Source organism: Taudactylus pleione, unplaced genomic scaffold, assembly GCF_031769625.1.
Source record: "Taudactylus pleione unplaced genomic scaffold, aTauple2 ptg000117l, whole genome shotgun sequence".
NCBI classification, from domain to species: Eukaryota; Metazoa; Chordata; class Amphibia; order Anura; family Myobatrachidae; genus Taudactylus; species Taudactylus pleione.
This window is the reverse complement of record NW_028284519.1, coordinates 1,275,882-1,303,279: the sequence shown is the minus strand read 5'-3', so window position 1 is coordinate 1,303,279 and position 27,398 is coordinate 1,275,882. Positions and strand designations below refer to the sequence as shown.

General features: G+C 42.0%; 1 protein-coding gene across 1 annotated transcript in view; it reads right to left on the bottom strand.

The window, feature by feature from the left end:
• MMP2 (matrix metallopeptidase 2) overlaps window positions 1–27,398 on the bottom strand; it is a 78,191-nt gene that overhangs the window by 38,568 nt on the left and 12,225 nt on the right. Inside the window, exons 5-9 of the mRNA XM_088471842.1 lie at window positions 23,202–23,375; window positions 17,058–17,231; window positions 11,176–11,349; window positions 8,589–8,744; window positions 420–567 (exon numbers count right to left, since the gene is read on the bottom strand). Of these exons, the coding sequence (XP_088327968.1) occupies window positions 420–567; window positions 8,589–8,744; window positions 11,176–11,349; window positions 17,058–17,231; window positions 23,202–23,375 (826 nt within the window). The remainder of the gene's footprint in view (window positions 1–419; window positions 568–8,588; window positions 8,745–11,175; window positions 11,350–17,057; window positions 17,232–23,201; window positions 23,376–27,398) is intronic.

Sequence of the window (27,398 nt, the reverse complement as noted above, 5' to 3'; positions counted from 1 at the left end):
TAGATACTTTGCATTAGTAGGCCCCAACCCTAATTGCGTAATGCATTGGCTCACAGGTCTATGAAGAGGGGGTAGGGCCAAAATGATTAAATTCTCATAGAACTGTATCATATTGGGCCCGCTCCATCCGCCTGGACACGTGATTCATGCCATTATGCTCCCCGTTCAGGACGTTTCACTAGGAAATTGACAGGATGCGGGAGGGCTGCCTACACTGCTGGGGGTCTGAAAATTTTAGACGGATTATTTTGTGGCTAGAATAAGACCTATGCAAATGCGTGCTCTCAAAAGAGGATGTTTGATTTGTATCCGCTGCTTTGCATGCGGATACAAATCAGGCCAGCTATTCTCTTATTTAAGGTGCAAAGAAAGATGCCAAGATAGTTGTAGTAAAAACCTTCAACATAGATGTTCCTTACCGATCTTTAAAGAAGAATATCTCCCCTCTTATTTGTGTAATCCCATCAAACACAATGTCTTTCTTGCACAGCTCCGGAGTGACAGGGCCTAGAGTTGGAGATGGTCCTGGTCCAGGTCCAGGTCCAGGTTTACTTTCAGATCCCTGTCCTAGAACAAGTAAGCAAAGTTCAGTTGTCAATTAAATAGTGCAGACCGAAAGTAAACCCTGAGCCCATTTATTATTTGTAAATGGAAGGCACTGCTTAATATGTTTCTCCTATATATTATTTATCCTCATTGGTTGCAAGCGAAACCATATTTTATGATTACTTTGGAAATCCCAGGATTTTTCCGGGAACAAATAGCTAATGCCATGTGCCTCTACAGTTGACAACTCAGGCAGCTGCCTAAATAGTATGTAGCCATTATGTAGACCTGAGGTTCCCAAAAGCGGTCTTCAAGGAACCCCAACAGTTCAGGTTTTAGACATATCCATGATTGAGCACCGATGGTTAAATCAAATTACTGAGGTATTAACTAACTCTGATGTAGACATTGAAAATATGGACATGGTCTGAATGTGAACATTTAGAATGTTGACATGGTTGAAATGTTGACAGTGAACATGTCGACATTCACAACGTCTACATGGTCATTATGTCGACAATGTGGATGTCGACAGTCACAATGTCAACAGTACACAATTAGGTTTAGGCTGCAGTTAGGGTAGGACTCTAGCAATTTTGACATGCCGACATGCACAATGTTGACATGATGACCATATTGACAGTTAGACCATGTCGACATTCTGGTGTCAACATTCTGAATTTTGACATTAAATACCACACCCGTCTAAATAAGTGCTAATTAGTGCTTTCTACTTTACTGATAGAACTAATATTGATTAAATATTTTTTTTATTTTTTTTGTTATGGTTAGGCTCACACTGACTTAATATTATGAGGAAATATCTGTAATGGAGGGTCCATTGAATACATTCATAATCTACAGTAGTTTTGGAACAAAATTTTTACCATATACAGTATATATAGACCATATATATATTGAGATAAATATTGGCAAAATGAGTGAATCCTTGTACAAAAAGTATCAATTAATATTCAACCTCTCTCTTCCTTTATTGACATCATGGTCTTCCCTAGGCAGGGTCTTTGTAAGGCCATGTACCTACTGTATTTTAGCTGCATTTTGTTCTAGTGATAAAAAGTTCTCTGTAGCCTGACAGTTGCAATGTCTTTGAATGGGACAAGTGCAAAATATGGAACAAGAACCATTCAGAAAAACGTTACACCAATGCAACAGAACACTATATAAGTATAAATGCCAGTGGGTATGGTAACATGCAATTTACAAAGAATAAAAATGCTTTTGAAGCTCACACCTATGAAAACCACTTCTCAAAGATATCCTGGACAAATATGCTATATGATTATTATGTGTACAGTTTAGCTAATGTTTTACATTCAACACTGACATCTCAAGTAAATATTGTGCGATCATCAAGTAAAGCAATGCAGGGCCGTATTGTACGCAGAAACTGACTGTGGGCTTCATTCAGAGGCGGCCGTACGGTCTACGACTGCACGGCCACCTCGATGTTTGTCCAGTGCGCATGCGCACGAGGGAGCCGGCTCCTTCGTGCGCATGCGTGAGACCCGCTACGACCGACAGCGCCGGTTCGTAGCGGGTCTCTTTCCAAAGGGGGCGAGCTGTCGATGTTGATTGACAGCTCGCCCCGTTTGGAAGGCGGGCCGGGGGGGTGGCAGCCCAAACGGAGGTGTTCCCATGGGAACGCCTGCCATTTGGGGGAGGCCCCACTGACATCACTAGTGATGTCAGTGGAGAGCTTCCGGCTCTGACAGAGCCAGAAGCTCTCCGGGGCTTACGACAAATGAGACCCTACCCTAGGGTCTCGTCGTAAGCCCCGATGGTCGCGATGGTCTATGACCATCGCAACCATCACCCTAGCGGTCGTTAGAGCTGTGGGTGTAAACCCACAGCCTAACGACCTAAACAGAGGCGGCCGGTCAGGATGCAAGCGGCCGTCCAGTTTCTGAACGACCGCTTGCATCCTCCGACCGCCTCTGAATGAGGGCCTGTATGTGGTCACGTCATTCAATGTTACTGCCATCAATGACAAATGCCGAGTTCAGTTTTGTTTTGTTTTTAGAGGAAACTGAACTGCACATCTCTAGTTTTCGCCCTTTGATAAAGCAGCCCGTGTTCTAAACCTAAAACCTCCTTTTAGGGATGGGCCAATGCTCATGAGTCAGTTGTCTGCACTGCTCCACAAGATGAAATTTGCCAGCCTAGACTACACTAAAATGATGAAGCTCATAGCAAACCACGTGTAACTCATAGTCGTCTATGTGCTCTGCTACATAAGCACTTTTTTTGAATCAATCCAATACGATAATTGAATTGCTCCTCAGGAACTTTAGATGATGCATCTCCTCCACAAATGTTTTTAGGAAGAGCTGCTCATTCAGGAGACTCAGGCATTTCTGGGAAGTAAACACTCATCAAAACAGAGAAGAGGGGGAGTTTTTTGTAACAACTGAAAACACTCCATATTAAATTACAGTGTACCACTAGTAGAGACTTAATAATATTAATAAAAACAGACTGCTAACAGGAGGCAACACCATTAACATACAAGAGTTTTCTCTATGTCCAGGTGATGAGCACATGTCATATGTAGAGATGGAATGTTTACAGACAAGTAGTGTCACCAGTTTTGCTGCTACCAATCTAAACATTTGTGCAGTACTGTACTTCATAGGCCTTTTTCTGCTTTGACTAACTGCAGAGTGGAGACACATCGGGGCTGATACAGATCTTAAACTCAAAATGGAAATATTAGGCATCAATTCAATTAGATGTGAATTCGCAAAAGTAAACTCGCATCACAAAACTCGCATACTTCGCGGCATCGCACGCACTTGCAAAATATAAGATTCAATTATAAATGAAGATTTACAATACTCGCAGCCAGGTCACGTGACTTTTCTACAAAAAAGAAAAAGACCTGGCAGCGCTGCATAAAGAGTCAGGAAATCATCATGGACCAAAAAAAATGACAACTAAGATTGCAGGTCGGTCGATATAGAAGGCTTGTAATGGCCCATAGGGAAAGTACTTACGTAAAAGGTGTAAAATGACTGATTTATGCATTTTTTATTAATGATGGAAAAATTCTAAGCAACAAGTCCAGAAAATTGTGATTTATGTGATTTTTCATTGTTCTTATACAAGTTTAAAAAAGTCTCCGATCTGCAAGTTCTAAAACCGCTCTTCCATCAATACGCTACATACTGTACCTGACCCACGTCATTTATCCCATTATTCAGTTTTTTAGAGAAATTTACCTGAAAACTGCCATGTCTCTTGGCCAAATTAAACTATTTACACCCCTCCAAGTGCATGATTATTCATTTGGTGGGACGTGCCCCAGGTTCTGCACTATTGATGTGTCCTCATACACTAGTGCTGCAATTGCACCAAACAGCCCTTGTCGGTGTGCCAGGTCCCGTGCAACTCTGTTGTGCCGAGCCCCTTTTTCTCTCGAATGTGCGTCTTAGCCGCAGTCAGATGAGTCTGAATCTGTATACAAGGCGCTGTGATGCTGCGGCTGCGGCTTTAGTTCACACGTTTTGCTTCATATACAGATTCAGATATATAAGTGTTACATATACAGATTCAGATATATACAGTAAGTGTTACATATCAAATTAATTAGTGCAATCTCCTTAAGCGGTTTTGTCATATTCGATAGCGACTAAGATGCACATTCAAGTGAAATAGATGCAAAAAAGACGCTATACCGCTCGCTCCGTATGGCGTATGTGTGACATTTTACTTCAGGTGGGAGTGCACAAAAAAGTTACTTTGCTGGGAAATGCACTGCAAGCTGGGAATTGAATTGCAAATGTTACATACATTGCTCTCTAAGATTTAGAACTTTCCAAACTAGAATTTATATAAAGAAAAATCACTGAGCTCATCACTTATGTTACGATAATCAATTCTTAATCAAATTGGAATAAAGTGGGATTCAATGAGTTAATCAATGAAAAATTCTTATTTTGTCAAATATTATCTGTCAAAAATTATCATCAAAATACCAAATATAACTTTGTTATATAGTACTTGAATACTTTAATATGGCTTATACAACTTTATGGCAATTTACACTATCTGGTCATAGAATATGTAATTTCGGATTTAAGTACTGGTGAGACAAGTTCAACGCTAAATTCTCAGGGTGATTATTTTATGGGAAGTCCCTAATTAGACTGAATACCTGTCACGCTGGGAGGCGGTTTTCTGGAAGCTGAGGCCTGAGGCTGCGGGAGGAAATGGAGGCGAGGGGCCTGAACGTACGACCTCCGCATCCACGGGTCTTGGTCGTTGGCGAGACCTAGTCAAATGTGCGGAATCTAACCCACGAGATGGTGTTCGCCGGTGACCCCACCAATCGAGCTGCACCTCGTAAGCAGGTTGCGGTCCTTTGACTAGGTGACCAAAGTCTGCGGGAAAAAGGAGAGACAAACACTCGTGGCCCAAAGGGTCGGTGCCAGTAAGGGGCACGTAGGGACACTGGGCCTGATTCAGAGCCGGTCGCTATTTGCGCTCGCTCGTCCAGAAAATAAGGGTGGCTATTCAAATGAACCGTTCGCTGTTTGCGGTCTGTTCACGCCTCTAGGTCTGAACGAGCGAACAAAACTTGCGGTCGTTTTTTGGGAAACTACGCCCCCTGTCCGCTCGCATCCTACGCCATGTCCGCTATTTATTAGATTAATCGAGTACATCGAACAGGGTATGAGCTGCTCGCTATTCTTGTGGTTGGTTTTTGCTACCACAATTTTGCGAGCAGTTCTGGCTTTAAAATAACCCAGTGACGTGGTCAATGACGCTGCTGTTTTAAATATGCACACCCATAAAACGCCCGTTTTGACCTTTAAGCACGCCTGCGATCGGATCTCCACTCCCCGTTTTCAAGCACCTTCCCCTGTTACCACCCACATACGCCTCATCCTGTCACTCAAATTAGCAGGCATTCGCTATTTTGCGAGCACATGAATTTCGGCCGCACTGACTGGTTCGCGCATGCGTATAACGATCCGTACACATGCGCAGTTGTGGCAAACATCGCTCGGAGCGAACGAGCTGCCACTTACGAGTGGCTCTGAATCAGGCCCACTGTACTTGAGGTACAAGGAAGTGTGCACTGCGGACACACTCTACCGGGTTGCCGGTCAGAAAGAGTGCACCACGGTGCAATACTATAACACGTAGGTAGGGACCACAGAGTCCAGTAACGAGGTGGGTAGTAGTACTGGAGCCAGCCAGAGATTATAACGCTGGAGATTTTGGTACGAATAACTACACTCAGGCTGTGATGGTAAAGCACTGGTGAAATGGATAGTATACTGCACACAGGCGGCGGTGGTAACGCACTGGTGGAATGGTGGTATACTGCACACAGGCGAGGTGGTAACGCACTGATGAGATGAATGTTACAGCTGCACACAGGCTGGGATGGTAAAGCACTGGTGAGATGAATGATATAGCTGCACACAGGCTGAGGTGGTAAAGCACTGGTGAGATGAATGATATAGCTGCACACAGGCTGAGGTGGTAAAGCACTGATGATATAGCTGCACACAGGCTGAGGTGGTTAAGCACTGATGATATAGCTGCACACAGGCTGAGGTGGTTAAGCACTGGTGAAATGGATGATATAGCTGCACACAGGCTGAGGTGGTAAAGCACTGGTGAGATGGACGATATAGCTGCACACAGGCTGAGGTGGTAAAGCACTGGTGAGATGGACGATATAGCTGCACACAGGCTGTGATGGTAAAGCACTTGTGAAATGGATAGTATACTGCACACAGGCGGCGGTGGTAACGCACTGGTTGAATGGAGGTATACTGCACACAGGCGAGGTGTTAACGCACTGATGAGATGAATGTTATAGCTGCACACAGGCTGGGGTGGTAAAGCACTGGTGAGATGAATGATATAGCTGCACACAGGCTGAGGTGGTAAAGCACTGATGATATAGCTGCACACAGGCTGAGGTGGTTAAGCACTGATGATATAGCTGCACACAGGCTGAGGTGGTAAAGCACTGGTGAAATGGACGATATAGCTGCACACAGGCTGAGGTGGTAAAGCACTGCTGAGATGGACGATATAGCTGCACACAGGCTGAGGTGGTAAAGCACTGGTGAGATGGACGATATAGCTGCACACAGGCTGAGGTGGTAAAGCACTGGTGAGATGGACGATATAGCTGCACACAGGCTGTGATGGTAAAGCACTTGTGAAATGGATAGTATACTGCACACAGGCGGCGGTGGTAACGCACTGGTGGAATGGAGGTATACTGCACACAGGCGAGGTGTTAACGCACTGATGAGATGAATGTTATAGCTGCACACAGGCTGGGGTGGTAAAGCACTGGTGAGATGAATGATATAGCTGCACACAGGCTGAGGTGGTAAAGCACTGATGATATAGCTGCACACAGGCTGAGGTGGTTAAGCACTGATGATATAGCTGCACATAGGCTGAGGTGGTAAAGCACTGGTGAAATGGACGATATAGCTGCACACAAGCTGAGGTGGTAAAGCACTGGTGAGATGGACGATATAGCTGCACACAGGCTGAGGTGGTAAAGCACTGGTGAGATGGACGATATAGCTGCACACAAGCTGAGGTGGTAAAGCACTGGTGAGATAAACGATATAGCTGCACACAGGACTAGATCACTGGAAGCAAGGGAACCTGGAACGAGAGACCACTAGTAACACTAGCAGCGACAATGGTTGTTCAGGCAACTACTTGATACACAGGAGCCGGATATATACCCCTGGAAGCCCACTGATTGGTCCACAGCATTAGCTGACCGGCCAGACTGTCAGGGAAGGAAGGACAGTCAGAAAAGGAAGTGTCATGGCGGCGCCCATGACAGGGACTCCGATCCCGTGCACCAGGCCGCCCGAGACACTAGCATCAGGGAGAATGCTCAGCACCTCCCACGTCGCCGCACCAGCCGCCCGACTGCCCGGGAAGTCAGAGGAAGCCGGCGGGACGGTAAGGGACGGCCGATCCCCGGCTGAACTCTGACAATACCATTCTCGGCTGCAGACTTCAGCAGATCTCCACAGTGTTATTTATTTAGTCATTGTACTGATCTTTTATATTGTGGTTGCACTTCTGTCCTTTTAAGGGAGACATTAAGGACAATTTGCTTATACAATATAATGCTGTTAATTTTTATGCATTTTATACTTCAATAAAATTGTGCACTTATATTCTATAAAATTATACTTTATTTTAATATTTGTATGTTTACTTATTCACGGTCATTTACACTTAATTTTGGGATATAGAGAATTAAATGTATGAATTTTGCTACTCAGTGTGTACATCACATCAAATCCATTCATGCTAACACCTACAGTGCTACTTATTACTGTATCTACTCTATTTTTATGTTTCCAATTTTTTAGAGAGCCCACATCTCTTTACTAATTCTACAATCCTTAAGGGTAAGCAGTGTTTAATATACTCCAATTCACATAGACTCTGTAATACCCCTTTTACACAGAAAAGCAAACTGCAGAATCAAGCATTTGGACCTGGTAATTTGCAGATCAACACAGGTCCTTTTTCTGTGTGAAAGGTTCAACCAGGGTCGAAATTCCAGAGAGTTTGACGCCAGTTTTTACCGGGGTCGAAGACATGGGAATTGCGACCCAGGTTGACCCTTTCAGATGGAAGAAATACCAGGGTTGATCCACAAATTACCAGGTCCAAAAGACCCGTGCATCAAATGCCGGGTAAAATCCGGGTCTTTTACGTTTTCCTGTGTGAAAGCGGTATACAACTTAGTTTAATTTGTTTTACCCTATTATACTGAGCACCTGGATATTCGTGTGTTTTACACTATCCCCCTACAGAAAATGTAATATTAATAATGAAGTGTAACTGTCTTTGGATAATGACATCAGAAAATCATGTAATGAAAATTAAGGATTGTACTTGATTTCGCTACTATTGGTCTTGGACAAAGACATGGGCTGGTACACTGTGTAACCTGACCATTACTAATGATATTGGAGAGATGATTCTGAAGGTTCTAGGATCAAACTTACCATAAAGTTCCTGAATCCCATTGACATCATCTTGTGAGAGGCGAAAGTTCTTGATGTATGTGTAAATAGGAGCCATTAAGGCACCTGGGTCATCAGAATGCTCAAGTCCAAGAGCATGTCCAAACTCATGGGCAGCGACAAGAAACAGACTATAACCTGAGAATAGATAATTCACAATAAGGTTTCTCCATCAACATACATATAGAATTAAGTAACTTAAATAATAACATTTCCCATAAATCTATGATCAGTAGGTTAATTCAAGTAGACTTCCTTTCTAATTAGTTTGTTGGCCATGTAAGTCATACCCATTGCTAACAGGTGCATAAGATCAATCATAAAGCCTTGCAATGTCCATAGTCAAACAGCAGTAGAATAGGTCATTCTGAAGAGCTCAGTGACATGGCACTGCCATAGGATGCCATTATTCCAAGTCAGTTCGTCGTTATCTGCACAGCAACAACTACCCTGGTATACTGTAAGTTTTGTAATGTAATTGTAGAGTAAAAACGTCTTAGATCACCAACATTTCAGACACATTTCAGACACAAAGCCACACAAGCTAACAGAATGGGACCACTGAAGTGAAATGCGTATCAAGTAAAAATCATCTTGGTTATAAGACTCACAATGATCTTCAAATTTCCTCTGGAAGCAATATCAGCACTAGAATTGTTCTTTGTGGGCTTTGTGGATTTGGGTTCCATATATTAATAAATAGTCACTCATTCTTTCTAATGAAGTAATGCTCCTAAAGTGTAGTCAATGGTAACAGCAGGGGCAAATGTCTCTTTGCAAATCATTTGTGTTTTGAATGTTCAATTACACTGCTTTACAGTGCATGTATATGTCCAACAAATGTTTTGTCTGCACCTTAAGCACTACTTAAAACATTTTATCCTGTATAAAAATTACAGTGAAAAGAAATGGAAAGGTAGACTGAATATAACATAATGACTTAAAAACTGACTAATTTATGTTTGCCGGGAGCCTTTCTCCTAGATACTGTAAGCAAATTCAATCAATGTCTTTTCATAGTGAGTTAAGTGGTTGAGTAATCATACAATTACATAATTAACATTTGTTATATATTCAAGGTTCAAAATTACAAAGTGGGAGATATTTTATCCTCATTTGCAAACTGTCCCTACAAAGTATAAAAACAATTATCCAAATGTTCCATTGTTTTAGTAGAATCTCTGTGAAGTGTTTCACATGTTCAGCAATACACTCTACCCTGCACTGATGAGCTCAAGTGTGGGCAAATTAGTCACGAACATGCTCTTAACTTCCAGCAGAATTGTGAAAATAGAAAAATATTCTGAACTGCAGTAATGTAAGATGTTTTCATTTTAACTATTTTCCTTGAACTCTGTGATTATTTTTCACTACATGCATTGCTGTGGTTTTGTGCTGTCCATTTCCAGTTCTCTTTAATTAAAAATAACTTTATTAAACCTTCTTAAGATGCAACAGGTGTTACCCATAGCAACCAGTTTAGAGATACAATTTATCTATCACAGTCTATAAAATGATAACTAGAATCTGATTGGTTGTTATGGGAAACACCTGAAATTTTCCTCTTTAGAAGGTTTAATAAATCTATCGATAAGAGTTCCATTCAATTCAAGTATAGAGGTCTAGATAGGCTGTAATAATTATATGTGTGTTTCATTCTCACTCCAGAGAGATTAGATCTGTGGCAAGGCATGACATGGCTTCTGGCCTCGGGTAATGGTTAGGGCTGCATGGAAGTTATAACAAGTGGGTTGTTCAAAAGTAGACAGTCCCTTTAATTTGAAGTGTTTTATATGTTTATGTATGTCCAGCTCAACTGGTCCATTACAGAATGTAAAATGTTCTGAGTCATCAAACACTCTGGGTTGATATGTTTTCTAAATATAATTTGTTGTCTATGAACTGATTTAATTGATCATGATCTACCTGTAGCTGATGGGATCAGAATAGACCTAGATGATCATCACAGTAAATATGATGATCATCCAGTTCTAATAAGAATGGAATAAGTCAAGTGCAAAATATATAGCACATTTATTTAATAAAAATGGATAAAACTTTATTCCACCAACTTTATGACAATAGATACACAATACTTAACTTATTCTGACAAAATATTAAAAATAAATATTAAAATTGTAGGATTAGAAGGAATAATATATCCTGTATTGATTAGATTATATAGACATTAAAAGTCACAATATCTCTTTGCCCTATATATTGAGGTTGTATCACTGGCAATAGAACTGCCAACTATAAGATTTGCTAGGTGTCACCACCAATAGCTTCCAAATGCAAACCACAGCATCGATAAGCCTATTTAACAAGCATGCTATACTTGTTCCATTATCCCCATTTCTAGCTGTTGTAGAACTATACATCCAAGCATGCCCTGGCATAGTTTTTAGATGCCCCAATAGCAAAACTGTGGCAGAGCATGTTGAGATGTGTATTTCCATAGCAGTTAGAGTGTTGGACATTTCCTGTTTTAGTCTAATGCAGCGTACCGTAACTTTTGCAATTAGCAATGTATATACGAGATTCATTAATGTACATTCTCTTTGAGTACCTTGATCAGGACAGAAACCCCATTTGCGGTCATCATCATAACTGCTGCTTGTGGCACACCATAGTTTGCCATCACTTCTTCCAGAGCTTGTACATGAGTTATATTTGTTGCCAAGGAAAGTGAAAGGAAAGACGCATGGAGAGCCTTCTGCATTCCCTCCTACTGTGGACAGTGCTGTGGACAGAAATGGAATAAAATGTTGAGTCTAACAGCAAATGATTGTACACAATTACCATCCGGCATTGCTTTTACCATTTGGCAATGCGAGACACTGCGCCTGTGCACCATGTGGTTTGTACGGTTATCAGCTTCCAAGAACTGAAACAACTGCAAACAGCACATAATCATACAGTTTGTGATATATGATGTCAATTGTACATAAATACTGGATAGCATGGAGGGATATGGATGACATATGTATTAGGACACTTCAGACTGACCACATAGATTTATTTCCCATTTACTGTAGGATTTTAAATGCAATGGAGAGAACATCCCATTGTATATTTAGTACAGAAATCAGAACACTATATTTTGCATAATTGGATTCTATTTTAATCTCTAGAACAATACATAAAATTGAAGAGGGGAGTGTATGAATGTGTTATGTAACAATTTTCTGAAAAATTACTTTTTTAATGAATGTAGGTGTTAAGACCTAGGGATCATAGTAACTGTTATTTTAAATGTTGGTAGTCTATTTACTGATACAGTATATTATGTGGATAAAAATACTATGTCCAATTCATATCAAATTTATCATTAATTGTAAATATCTCTGTTTCTTCCAAAAGTAACGTTCACTTGCCTCTTCAATTATAATAAATTGCTATTTTGCACAAATAAATATTGGTTATGAATGTTTGGATTTTTTCCATAAATTTACTAAATGGTAGACAATAGAAAATATAAAAGATATTTAATTTCCACCATTTATGCATGCTAAGTCTCAGCCCCAGTGAGAACTCTGCAATATTAAAGTTGGGTAGATGGCCAGGACAGAATATGTACTCATTATATGTAAGTGGGCATTTAATAAGGCATGCTAAATAGTGTGTATATCGAATATGTTATGGATATAGGTAGTTTTCTATTGCTACCAACATTGGAGAATGACAGCAGTACTAGTTCAGCTGTGTGTATTGGTGTATTTCATCAGGGTGGGTACAGAAACGCTCAGCCGCTAAGATAAATAGGATAAGGGGCATCCTTGCCTCACTATTCTCTATATGACAATTGTGGGAACATGTTCCTTCAATTTCAAGAGCATTATAAGATGGGAAGCCCTTATGTTAGATTTGGAGTAATGTATTTAGGCCCTGATTCAGAACCGCTTGCTGCCGCAGGCAGCTCGCAGAGTCTGTGGGCATTTGGTTTTTTTTGTATCCAGGCCGCTCGCAAAGCTGTGGGTGTCCACCCTCAGCTTGTGCGAGAGGCCTGGAGGCTGTCGCGATTATTGTGACCATCGGGCTTGCGACGAGACCCTGGGGTAGGGTCTCGGCTGCCACAAGCCTGAGTGGACTCCCTGCACTAATAGAGAAGGAAGTCCACTACTGACATCACTAGTGATGTCAGTAGGTCCTCCCACAAACGCCAGGTGTTCCTAAGAGAATGCCTGAGTTTGTGCAGCCACCCCCCCCTACCCGCCTACAAAACGGGGCGAGCTGTCACTCACCATCGACAGCCGCCCCATCTTGTAGCGAGCCCCGCAGCGACTGAAGATCAGTCGTTCGGCGGGGCTCGCGCATGCCGGATGCGGCGCATGCGCAGTGGCCAAACATTGAGCCACTTGCGAGCGCTGTGCGCTCGCGAGCGGCTCTGAATCAGTCCCTGGAAATGGGGAGGAAAGGGACCAAAATACAAATGCACAACATACTGGGTTATGGTTACAGACTCAGGGCCTGATTCAGAGATGTACATTCATCCGATGATGAACGTACATCTCCACTGGTTATTGGGCTGCGCCGGCGCTAGACCCGTTCTGCGCTTGTGCAAAACAGGTCCTGTGATTAAGCTTGCAGACCCCCCCCCCAAGTCACAGCATGGCTGGTCACTGTTCCCGGACGCAGATTCCTGGTCTCTGAAGTGACCAGCACCTTTTCAGGCTACAGGAAGCTTCAGCTCCTACAGCCTGACCAAAGGAACAACCATCATGACAATCGGTTGCAATGGAGCCCCCAAATGCAGCAAGGAGGTGTCTGACACCACCTTCTGCATTTGCATTAAGATGGCCGGAATTGCACAGCTGCTTTTGTGTGGCTTTGCAATTCCATCCATCTCTGAACCAGGGCCTAAGAACACAAAATGTACACATTTTCCAAATTGTATAACCTACTGTACATTGCATGCATTGCCACACTGTGATGGCTTGTCAAGCATACTAATAGGCTTTACTGAATGTTATTATGCAGACTCCTAAATGTTAGGTTTTTTTTATATAAGCTGAGTAGGGGAAGGGTTGAAGGAAGTAAATCAGGATCACTGCTAAGATGGAGGAATAAAGCCACACTGGTGGCAGGGATAGTGCTAGAGGCGAGAACGAGGGAATAGGGCCCTGATCAGGAGGGCTTCCAGTCTAGTGCTAAATTTAACTATGAAGCGCATTTAAAAACTGTGGCGTCTTCATCGGTTTTGGTTGCTTTAAATTTAGTGGCTGAAACAGCCTTGGAAGTGGCGGTTTTGAAAAGCGCTGTATAGTAAATTTAGCTCTAATAAACTGTAAGAAGATGATTACTTAAGGAATATAGAGAGAAGACTGAACCTTATACCCAGTTGAACCACCCAGTATTCACTCAATGTTGCTAGTAATGAGGTCAGAAAGGCACTTCATTGCCAAGTTACAAAGCTCTAGCCTTGTTCTTCTTGCTTGACCAAACAATATTCAATTGACCTCCCAAGAATTCCCCACAGTTGCTTTCTGTTTGCGTTCTCAGCCAGCTTAACCCAAGATGCCCTGTGTTATTTGGCTGTGTGCACAGTGTTTTCCAGCAGCCTACATCAAGTTATGCTTTTGCAATTCTTTATTTTCTGTGAATACTACAATAAGTTTACTTATTTCCAAGGCTTACAAACCAGCAATTGCTAATAGATCTACTAAACCTCTTATTACCCCTAAAAAGGATTCGTCACCAGTGTGTAAATATTTGCTAACTTTAGTCTAGAGAGAGACAGTCTGTAAAAGGGAGACATTCAGCTGAGCTTTCTCTCTTGTATCCAATCCAGATTCATAAAAGTCAGCCAATAAAAATAAAAAGTGGGGATTTTCTTCTATAAACATTTGCAGTCAACGTCAATGAGTCAACAAAAAAAATCACATATAAAAACTTACTCTCCAAGTTTTAGCATAGTAAGTTTATAAGATAAAAAAAAGTCTAAAGGAGACTTAACCCAGTCATATATATCGCTTACATACATATTTAATGCTAAATTATTTTTATTATTATAGTTAATACCTTTTTTAATTCAAAATGTGTTTTTGTGTCACAGCAGATTAAATATCTACAATGATGTGGCTAATACTGTACAAATAGATAAATCCATTAACAATAGTATCAAAATATTAAATCTATATAAATGTAATGCACATAACATGCTGACTTTTAGTTGCTCCTCTCTGGAAGAAGCCCGGATAGGAGATACGGCTGACTATTTCGGGAGCCCCGTCACAGCAAAATGCTGTGAATTGAAAGTCCGTTGGGGTGGGATGGGGCGGGGCTGATACAAATGATATGATACAAATTATGTCATATTAGCCCCGCCCCCTGCATGCGGACTCACAATTGTTGTATTATCTCCCCATCCTATCCACTTCACTAGGGAGTGGGCGGGATGTGGGAGATCCACCCATTCTAGTTCTGGGGGTGCTGGGGAATATCTGAAATATTGGGAGACTAGGCAAGTATGACATATAAGGCCATTATGTTCACTGTGTATAGGTATGAATTACTATATTCTATAGTTAATAACGATGGGGCTGATTCTGACTTGGGAACAAAGCAAAAAGGTTAAAAGAATATTGTATCATTTGTTAGGCAGTATAGTGCAGACACAGTAAAGAGAGATCGCCCCTTAAAATCATAAAATGTAACAAAATGACCTTCATAGGCATATATAATACAATACCATCCTGGAACAGACCACATTCCCAATAAGGTAGGGAAAGATTTAGGGTAAGCTAACGCTTCCATCTATAAGCACCTGCACATAGTGCAGCACTGCATAAATCCTGCCTCTGTTACAAATATAAAGGAACATAAACATGGTTTCATTGTTTCTTTTTTTTATTTTTCAGTTGAAACTATTTCATAACATTTTAAATACTGTTTTGAACAGTCTTATGTTGATGTAATATAGTTTGATGCTGGCTAGTATATGTTTTATGCCTGCACAGTGCACACATATCCACCCAGCGCATGTATTTAACTCCTTCATATTAACTTGTTAGTAAGCTGCTAACCAAACCATGAGTGCGCTGTACATTTCTTTTATATCAGTAGAATTTGATAAATGACAAGAAAACCTTATGGGGGACATCAGTCCTTTTAAAATAAAACATTCTATAATAAATATCCATGTTATTCATACCAATAAAAGTGATACATTTTTATTTAAAAAAACAAAAAACATATCTGTTACCAGGGAAGGGACGAAACATTTTTGCCACAGATATAACATAATTAACATAATTACATAATGGCAATGTGTAAGACAGATATGGAGGAAAACCTTTTCTTTGCTTAGCATGGTCATTTGCCTGGAGAAGGAGATAGTGTGTAATTATGAACACATAATAATGAGATTTATCATTACCATACGACAAGTGTGCCCCGCTCTAGCTTCCATAGTCAAAAATCACATGGAGGAAGCTCTAGAGGTTTCTGAGCAGACCTGCATTAAGGCCCGTATTCAATTAGCTGCGAAAAGCCGTGATCTGCGAAAAAGTATCGCGGATGACGTCATTTTGCCAGGCGGAAACTTTCTGCCGTATTCAATTTCAAAGATTTTTCGCGTACGAAAAAAAAGTATGGGGGAGGTGTTTTTTTTTATTGCAGGTGCTGAAGGTGCATCTTTAACACTTAACCATGCTTGCACCCATTTTCATGTACCCCAAATTTGCTGGAACTAGTTATTTTCTTAAAAAAACCTTTCTTAATGCTATTCTTCACCACTTATGCAAAGACGCTATATAGAGGCAATTGAAAGCACTTAAGTACCCCAAATAGCTCCAGGGGGGCTAATCGGAGACATCTAGACACATCCCCAATGTTAGTGCATCTTTTGGGGTTTGCCAGGCTGATTTCCTCAAAACCGACAGCACTTTTCGCATGTTTGAGTTTCGCTGGGACGCGTTTTCGCGTCCTTTGGGATTGAATACGGCGAATAGCGGGGGCACGCACAAAAAGTTTTTGCGTACAAAAGACATGAAGTAGGCAGAAGTGGGGCAGGTGCAAAAGTATCGTGGGTGCGAAACTAATTGAATACAGCCCTATATATGATAACTAATTATTACATATGGTGCCCCTTTGCTACAAATACAAAGCACTGCAGCTCTTCTAAGTTAATACAATAAACCACTACTTGTTTAGGTTGAAATAAGCCAAATGCATATGAAGATCAACCTTTCATCCCAATCCTATATGAATATTCTGAAAAAGGAATTATAACCATAGTGTGAAGCTTAGTCCAGTTAAAGAGAAGGATAACAATTTCTGCCCCCCGTAATGACAATCAGACAGTTCACTGGATAAACATACTATATTGTGTTATTATAGCACTAGTAAGTCTGTATAATATGTTTTGTTAGTAAAATGTCCATTCTTTCTCACAATTTTCTAGTAAAGTATTTTTTTTGCTTTAACTGCAAAATAATATTAATCATGTACCTGTTTCTGGACAGAATCCATAGGACTTATCCTGGTCATAGTCGTCTGTGGTAGCGCACCACCGGTAGCCATCTGTTCTGCCCTCAGTTGTACAGCTGTCGTAGCTGCTGCCTTGAAACTTAAATGGGAACTTGCAAGGTTTTCCTTCTGCATTTCCAGCTAATGTGAAGAGCACTGGGAAGGGAAGATATAAGTGATTTTGTGACATAGCGTAATTCAGAGTCATGTGATCATATTTTAATTACATCAAGGATGCGAAAGTGAACATAGTACAATAAGAGATTACATTTCAAGTAATTATACAAATGCTACTGCCTTTCAGAAAGTTACAATTTGTATTAGGTTTGTACAGCAGCGACAACATGTCCACTTTGAGACTGGCTATACTTCTGTTATCCATTGGTCTAAAAAAGAAGCAGAGTGCCGCCAATGACAGTGTGATTAGTCCGAAACAAACATAGCCAGTTACAAGACAAACTATTGAGGATACATTGCATTACTTTTGTGCACTTATTCAAGGTGATTTAAAATTAGGTTGACTCACAAATTATCATAATTGTTAAGTATCTCTAATTTTAATGGACAGTCCCAGATTTTAAAGATTTGCCTCTGGAATACCTTGGCCATATTTTCAACACTGACCACCTGCATGGTACAATTCCTCTTAGTCTGTATATTGGAGACAATTCTCACTATCTCTTCATTGGGGCATAGTTATCATACAACGCTATTCACCGCAATAAGTGATGACATTTCATGGCCATTTATAAAAAAAAAACAGCCAGGATGGCGCATTGGATAAGATGTTGTCTCAGAGTAGAGATAATGGTGTAGTGATAGCATGATAGTGATAGTTCTTCCAGGTTTCTTACTGGATCTTTCTACTAGGCCTAGAAATATCATTACAGTGAGGATGGAAAGGGAAAAGTGTCCAGCCTATTGAGGAGGAGACAGAACATCCCCCTGGCCAGGCTTTCTGACGTCCCCAAGGAGAACTAGTAGTTAGTGAAACTTTAGTAAATGCTGGACAGATCTCTGGTGTTATTACATTGATTAACAGCAAAATTAGTTAAGTTTGTTATAATCCTGTAAAATCTAACATTTTCTTACAATTTATGGCTTAATATTGTGTAGTCCTCTTATTCTTTATGTTTTAAAAAGATCATACAGTATTTATTGGACAAAGAAAAAGAAAAGAAAACAGCATTATAGTCAGTTTATATATCACAGTTTAGAAAATAAGAGCCAACATCTGGCTGCTATAGGTGAGGTTGCTTTGGGTTAGGTTGCTATAGGTTACCTGTAGAACACTTCTCAATAATACCCACCAATGTCTAACTGTGTAAGCAAAAACAAAAATATCTACTAATATTTTTGGGATATAAACTAAATACTAAAAATTGATTGCGACACAAATGTTACTAAAGGGGAAAAACAATATGTAAATGAATACAGTTTTATTTACTGAATGTCTATTTTGCATTCAGACATAACAAACTGTGCATTTCTAAGCAGGGAATTATTATCTATTGCCACACTGTCTGCATGCTTTCATCATGAGATTTTAACCAGACAGTATTTTTACTGCTGATACCACGTCCGGAAAACTGTGGTCCAAAATGTACTTGGATTAGTTAGGAACAAAGAGTGTTTCTGACTCATGCTGGATGTCCTGTAACTACATAAGGCTATAGCAAACGTTGGACAGAACAGGATCTGTTAATGAAAAGCATATGTCCCAGCTGCCTGCTGAAAAATCACAAGGAACTGTTTGGAAAGATCAAATAGTGTCCTTAGATCAAAATAGACAACTCAAGGAAATCGCTTCTTACAGCAACATAACCCCTTATCTTTAGTAACAGCAAAAAGCTGACATTGGTGCATTGCTTTATTTTTTTTCATTGGCACACTATAATGGCAGCAATACAATGGTCACTATCAATGTTCATTGCGGTGTTACTAAAGAGAAAAAAACAACTAACAGATCTACACAAAACTCTCCTTTTTACACTCCTAATTAAGTTATTTTTCTTTGACCCTGATTTGTTTTCTACACTATTTAATGCACTATACATAAGTGAGGATCCTTATTCTGAGTATGGCCAGACAGATGTTTTCTGGGCTAACTGAAGCTCCAACGGGGAGATGTACTATAGCGGCAATTATTGTGCTACTATAGCTCTTCCTGCTAAGCTTCTTATCAAGGTGAAGAGGAAGCAATAACACCAAAATATAACAACATCTTGGCTGCTGGAGTCAGGGAAATAAAATTCACCCCTCCAGCAATCTGTGCAAGACCCACAGGGCATCAGCTTAGTGCTTATGCATCGTGTCTTACCTCCTGGCCGGCCAGATGTGAAAAAAGTGATAAGCCATAAAAGTGCACTTTTTATGATATGCCATCTCCATGCAATAGTATGGCAACAACTAAATTGTAAGATGTTTGCAGATAGAGAAAAGTGATTTTTCTCTGTTATCTGCTTTCATACATACCAAAGTTTGTTGTGAGTGTCAAATAGCACTAGTTATAGGCACAGCACATATGACATTTACCACCAGGGGTGTATCTAGGGATCCAAGCGCCCCTGGCAATGTAATGGACTGGCACCCCCCCCATGCAGTGCCCCCAGTAGTAACCCTCCAGTAGCAATCTCCCTATGCTGCATTGCCCCCAGTAGTCCCCCCTATACAGTGCTCCCAGTAGTAGTCCCCCCTATACAGTGCCACCAGTAGTGGCAGCCCCCTAAATTGCCCCCAGTAGTGGCCACCCCCCTAAATTATCACCAGTAGTGGCCACCCCTATACAGTGCCCCCAGTAGTGGCCACCCCACTAAATTGACCCCAGTAGTGGCCACCCCTATACAGAGCCCCAGTAGCAGGCACCCCCCATAAAGTGCTCTCAGTAGCGGCCATCCCCTATTTCAGTGCCCCCAGTAGTGGCCACCCCTATAGAGTGCCCCCAGTAGTGGCCACCCCTATACAGAGCCCCCAGTAGCGGGCACCCCCCCATAAATTGCCCCCAGTAGCGGCCACCCCCTATTTCAGTGCCCCCCCCTACACACACACACACAAAGAAAAAAATATATAACTTACCTGATCCCCGCTCCTGACGCGACCGCCGCTGTCCAGTCAGAGTCCCGCCCGCTCTTCTCCTGCATGGGAGAAACGTCATACATCATGATGTCCCTCCCATCACATGCTGCGGGGGGAGCCGGCATACGGAGCTCATTAGTGAGCTCCAACCGGCTCCCTCCGCGGACGACGCAGCAGCAAATGAGCGTCTGTCTGACTCTCATTAGCTGGCTGCTATTACAAACACACAGCCGCCGCTGGCGGCTGCGTGTTTGTAAACTGTGTAGGGCAGACCGCTCTCACTGCCATCTGCCCTACACCTGTGGGGCCGTGGGACTTGTTCACCCCATGGCTACTGGTGGCACTGCCGGGCGGTGCCCCCCTTTGGTCGGCGCCCCTGGCGAGTGCCATGCTGGCCAATGAGTAGATACGATGCTGGGTCTGCCCTACACTTGTGGGGCCGGGGGACTTGTCCACCCCTTGGCTGCTGGTGGCACTGCAGGGCAGTGCCCCCCCTTTGGTCAGTGCCCCTGGCGAGTGCCATCCTGGCGAGTGCCATCCTGGCCAATAGGTAGATACGCCCCTGTAATTACCACCTCTTCTTACATCTCCCCCCTAATTACACAATGTAACTTTCTAAGGCAATGATAAGCAACTTGATAAACATCCAGGGCTGCACTGGGCACCCTCTACCTATCAAAAGGGCCACATATTACTCATAATCTCAATAATAAATTAAGTTAAAACATTAAGCAATGACAGAGACACCTATCTGTAAATAAGCATTTTAAACAAAAATAAGCTTTAAGCAAAAAAATATAAAATAAAGCATATATGAATTGGGACTGCAGCCAGAGGCCACGCCCGGGTGAAGGGGGTGTGGCCTAATAGCGGGAGGCGTGGTCACATCCCCTTAGGGGGAGGGGGGCGCTGTGAGCCCCTCAGCCCGACCCAAAGCCATAGGAGATGCGATCAGTGTGATCACTATTCCCCCACAGGTATAGGAGACTGCTCACGGCTGCTGCTCAGCAGCCGCGAGCAGTCTCCCAATGCAGCGTGTGCTGGGCTGCTGTGATTTAAGAGGGAGGGGGGTGGTGCCGGGCCCCTCCAGCAGCCCAGGTAATAAGTAAGTAATAACCTTGGCAACCCTGACTGCAACAGTAAGTACGGAGGGCCGTCTAGGGGCCCTGAGGCCACCTGTTGCCCATTACTTCTCTGAGGGCTCTATTTGTTATATTTTATTGTTTGTTGCCGCTTATTAGAGTGATAAATATAATTATAATATTTATAATATATAAACTTGTGAATAACCATTGTAAAGTACACTTAATAGATTTATGAAGTGCCTACATGTGATTAATTTTCTCTTAGCAAAGTTAAAGCATTGTAACAAATACTGAAATGCTGATGCTTATTCTATTGTAAACTAAAATCTACTTCACATACAATGCCCACTGCACTCCTAATCCAGCCTGTTATGGTAACACATCTTTTGGAATCGCTGGTTTAAAGCTTAGGTAGAAAGGCAAATAGTAAAGACAGCAATTGCAGTGGATAAAAATGAAGGTATAGTGGTGATAATAAAGATAACTAAGCGCCTGATTCATAGTTGAACGCTAATGTTCCCGCTGCTGTGACTTTTGTAGCTGTGGATGTGTGAAAATATGATAATTCAGCAGAGTCCGGGACCTGAGATGCCCACCTGAGCCACCACAGGTGTCTGCAACTTCTTACACATACGCAGCATCAGACGCAGATCATGCAAACATTGACTGCTTGAGTGAGTCAATGGTCCCTCACAATGGCCACCGTAACTAAGGCGCCATGTTAACTGCGTATGTGATCGCAGACGCAGGATGTAACACAAACGAAACGGTCAAGATACATCTGCATTTTTAGCCGAGAGTCACCGTTGCCTCCCCCAAACGCTCCCTGCCTGTCAATCACACTGTTACAGTATTACTTGCAGCGTGCAACTACAGTAATGTACATTGACACATGTGCAGTGCGACTCAGACACATGTGCAGTGCGACTCAGACACATGTGCAGTGCGACTCAGACACATGTGCAGTGCGACTCAGACACATGTGCAGTGCGACTCAGACACATGTGCAGTGCGACTCAGACACATGTGCAGTGCGACTCGGACACATGTGCAGTGCGACTCAGACACATGTGCAGTGCGACTCAGACACATGTGCAGTGCGACTCAGACACATGTGCAGTGCGACTCAAATACATGTGCAGTGCAACTCAGACATGTGCTGTGGCCAAACATCGCTGCACTTGCTAAAACATCTGCATAACATACAACTATGAATCAGGCCTCAAGTATACTACTGTGAGATGCTTCATATTGTAGACTGTTGTGTGTGTGTACTACAGTAAGTCTATATCTACCATACCTGCTACTTTTCATGCAAGTTTTTGTTGAGCCTATAATGTGTCCATATAGAAGCATGATGTAGGCTATATGGAGGCATGATCAGGAAATATTGAGGCGTTGTGATGGATAAGGTAGTATTGTGAGTCTGTCTCATATAGTGAGGCACATGGTGATATTGGAGGTTAAAGTTCTATCCATAGAATGTATAATTAACATGTCATGGATCTTTAAATGAAAAAAATATATAAGGTGTGCTCCTATCTATTGTTGCCCGTCCCTCTATGTAACTGTTGCCATATTCATTTTCTAGGTTTATGGGAAATTTTTGTATTTATGATTTAGGTTTAATGGAACATTTTGGTATGTCATGGATCTTTATTTAAAACAGACCCCATATAGTTAAACTAAAGGTAGTCACAATTAGCAGTGAAAAGATACAGCCAGTGTAATAAATAGATATGACCTAATAATTATGCTTTCTTTTAATACATTTTCGCCATGGGCTCTGTTGGTCTAGAACCGGCTCTGGTGCTATAGAGACGCAATTGCTGTGAATTCTCCAGGACTTAAACTATAAAAATTTCCCTAGTACATCTTTCCATACAAATGACTGTTACTTTTCATTAATGTCAGAGGTGAGAAAAACATTTTTGGTTACAATAATATGCAATTTGGTCCTGCTTACATTCATGAGGGCAAAAACCATATTTTTTATCTGCATCGAAGTTGTATGTAGTGGAACACCAGAGGAAGCCATCGGACCGCCCAGAATCTGTGCAGCTATTGTATTCTTTGTCATTGAAGAGGAAAGGAAACTTGCAAAACTCGCCATCAGCATTTCCATATTTCACTTTCACAACTGGAATGGAGAATAAGAAGAAATTACCGTATATTAGTTTTTATTTTGTCACAATTTTTTTATGATGTTTAAAAAACCCCATGAAGTATGTATAAGCTGACCTAGCAGGCTAAAGGCCTACAATAGTAATGGTGCTGCACCAACTCTATACAGGGCCAGTGTGTTCAGCGAGATATTAAAACTTTTCCTATAACTCTATATCTGTACTAATAAAATAAGAATGTTGTGTGTCTGTTTGTTCCCAGTTGGCGCATAAACTACTGTACCGATTTTCATGAAAAATACATCATTTTGTGGTGGAAACTCCTAGAAATAACCTGCAATTTGTTTCATCTTGATCCGTCAAGGTAAAGCTAAGCAATAACAAAAACAATATTTATGGACATCATCAATGCAAGAGATAGGTGTGGCACCATGCGCGTGGCTGGTAAAGGTTGGGGGAGAGGTGCTTTGGGCCAGCGTTCACTTGAATAGGGTAGGCTGCATAGCAGTCTGTGCGGAATCGGTATGTAATCCTGCCGGATGTATTGCCGGCAGACTAAATAGCGACGCTGGAAGCCTGAACCGTCAGGATCCCGACTAGGGCCCGTATTCAATTAGAGGCGAAAAGTCGGAAAAGTTTCGCCTGTCTGACTTTCCGCCTCCTTCACCAGTTTCAGAGGCGGAAACTTTACGCGTGTGTCCCCGCTTTTCGCTCTATTCAATTCCTAAACAGGCGAAAACAGAAAGCGGTGAATGCGGAACAGGGGGAAAGTACTATCTCCCAGTCTGTACCCCAAAAAAAGATGCACTAACATAGGGGATCAATGTAGATGTGTACTAATAGCCCTAATAATAGTGTTTGGGGTACTTAAGTCGTTTAAATTGCTTCTTATTAGCGTCTTTGCAAAAGTGAAGAATGGCATAAAGCAGTATTTTTTGGTGATAATAAATAGTCCAGTTAAATTTGGGGTACTTGAAAATGGGAGCTAGCATATTTTTATGTCTCTAAAGTGCTTTTAAAAATTGTGAAAAACCTCCCTCATACATGCATCTGCAATCTAAAAAACACTTGGCCCCTCCTTACAGCACCCCAATAAGTCTATTTTGCACATTTTTATAGTTGTCCCCCACTTTTTACTTTTTCGCCCCAAAAATGTCTTTTTTGGGGTGCTCTGAGTTAATTTTTTTTTTGTTGTTGTTGATTTGTCCTTTGGGGGCTGTCCTAATGGTTCTGAGTCGTTTCCCACGTTTGCACCCCAAAATAACGATTTTGCACTTTTTTTCTCCTGCTATTCATAGGAGATACTTTTCTGCCTATTACAATGCATTGACTTTCTGCTTAGGCGAAATCGTCCTGGAATTGAATATGGAGATAATTTGAAAACAGGCAGAAAGTCCGAATCCACGGAAACTTATCTCCAAACTGCACTTTTCGCTTTTAATTGAATCCGGTCCTAGGACTGGTAAGTACCCTAACCCTCCCCTCCCCCCCCCCCTAACCCTCCCTTAGTGGTGCTTAACCCTAACCTCCCCCCAGTTGTGCCTGACCCTAACCTCCCCCCTGGTGATGCCTAACCCTAAACCCCCTTCCCGCACTCTAAACCTAACCCACCCGGGGGGGTGCCTAATCCTAACCTCCCCCCAGTGTCGCCTAACCCCCCCTTCCCCTAGCCTGACCCTCATCCCCACGATCAAGAGCTAACAGTCCCTACTTATCTTTGTTCTGGATGCCGGGCGTTGGGGATTTCGGCGTCTGGCTAAAGATAGGCATCGGTATTTAGATGCCTATCTTTAGTACAGAGTCGGGCCTCCAGCGTCGGGATTCCGATGTCCGGCATTCCGGACACCAGTAAATAAACTGCATTCCGTCTGTGCACAGTGCAGATAGGGACACTGGTGTGACTGGTGGGTGGAGGCACTGCTGCCAACAGTCTGTAAAGCGCTGGTGGTCACGTGGGCCACTCCCACAACAGGGCCCCCATGCAATGTAATGCAATACAACACAATTAGAACACCTTCAAATAATAAAAATGTTGGCAGAAGTGATTTCAATGTGGGCGAATCCACTGGCAACAGTTAGTAAATAATATGTATTGACTGAATTCATGTTTATCCAGACTATTATCACAATATTGTTATAACAATTGTGTAAGGGTGGGTGCTCATCAGGACTATGGTCATCCTGATGTGTACCTTCATCCTGGACCATCCGTGATTGCCCGGATACACTGTGTGTAATTTAATAAACGATGGAACAATCTAGTTCCATGCTTCATTAAACTGCACCACCTTTTACACTATATCTTCTGATTGGCAGATATTGTGTACAACTGGCGGGAGAACGCAATTGTGCATACACACTGCACGATATGCAAGATTTGTAGTTCCAATTTGCCTGGAATCGACAAATCGTGCCTATATCATCCTAGTGTGTACCCACCCTAAGAATCAGTGCTGACAATAGCACATTATAGCCATTTTATCATAATATTACAATTGAAAGTTATAATAATCTTGAATGTTGTCCCATCTCAGTCATGCGTAGTGAGAGATGGAGCACCAACCACAAGTGCTCCCCCTTCCTGCTAATTGATCCCACTGCTATAACGGAACTAATGACCCGGCAGTACTTGGCAGAGAGATGAGATGCTGTGATTGGGTGTTGTACCATAAGTGCTGCACAAAGGAGGGAGAGAGAGAGACAGACATACTAGCACCTCTATAATCGTCAATGAAATATTTATTATATTTCAGACATGTAATAACCTTGTCTAGTCACATTACTTTTATTTTTTTTATATATGTACAAACTATATTAAAGAAAACATTTTTTCATTGATACCACATGATAAAAACAGGCTAACGCTTATAAAACATACCAAATACTTATATCCAGCTTATAAAGTGACCACTTCTTACTAAATAGTGGTTATACCCAAGGTGTATTAAATATACAACATTGAGTAACTACGGTTATTATTATTATTATTATCATTTATTTATATGGCGCCACAAGTTTTCCGCAACGCCTTACAAAGTACATAAACAAATAGATTGATATACAGTGACTACAGTACAGTACAATACAATACATTACAGGACATGGATAATGTACACTGCTACATTCACGAACATAACACCCAGATAAGCAACAATGCAAAGCAATCAAGTGTTCGGTGCCCTGGTAGAGAGTAAGAAGTAGATGAAGGTATAGTAAGGAAAAGCACAAGAGGGTAGAGGGCCCTGCTCATAGGAGCTTACATTCTAAGGGGGAGGGACAGACAAACAGGGATGACACAGATGGGGTAGGCAGGGAGGAAGGAGTATGTAGCAGCAAGTTAAGATGAGAGCTGGAAGGCTTTGATGAAATAGTGGGTCTTGAGAGCCCGTTTGAAGGATTGTAGAGAGGTGGAGAGTCTGATGGGAAGCGGTAGAGAATTCCAAAGGTGAGGAGCAGCACGGGCAAAATCTTGGAGGCGGGAGTGGGAGGAAGTAATCAGCTGGCATGAAAGGCGGCGTGCATTTGCTGAACGAAGAGGGCGGACAGGAGAGTGAAGGGAGATGAGATCAGAGATGTAAATGGGAGAGGAATGGCTGAGGGCTTTATAAGTGAGCGTGAGAACCTTAAATTGGGTTCTAATGGGGAAGGGGAGCCAGTGGAGGGCTTGTAGGAGAGGGGAGGCAGATGCAGAGCGTTTTAAGAGGAAGATGAGCCGAGCAGCAGCATTAAGGATAGACTGGAGAGGAGAGAGATGGGATTTGGGGAGGCCAGATAGGAGAAGGTTACAGTAGTCCAATCTGGAGATGACCAATGAGTGTATGAGGGTTTTTGTGGCATCCTGGGTGAGAAAGGGTCTAATCTTGGAAATATTTTTAAGATGAAAGCGACAGGACTGTGAGAGATTCTGGATATGTGGTTTGAAGGAGAAGGTGGAGTCCAGGATAACTCCAAGACAGCGCACTTTGGGGCTAGAGGAGATAGTTGTGCCATCAATTGATAAAGAAATGGTGGGAAGTGTGGTTATGTAGGGGGGAGGGAAG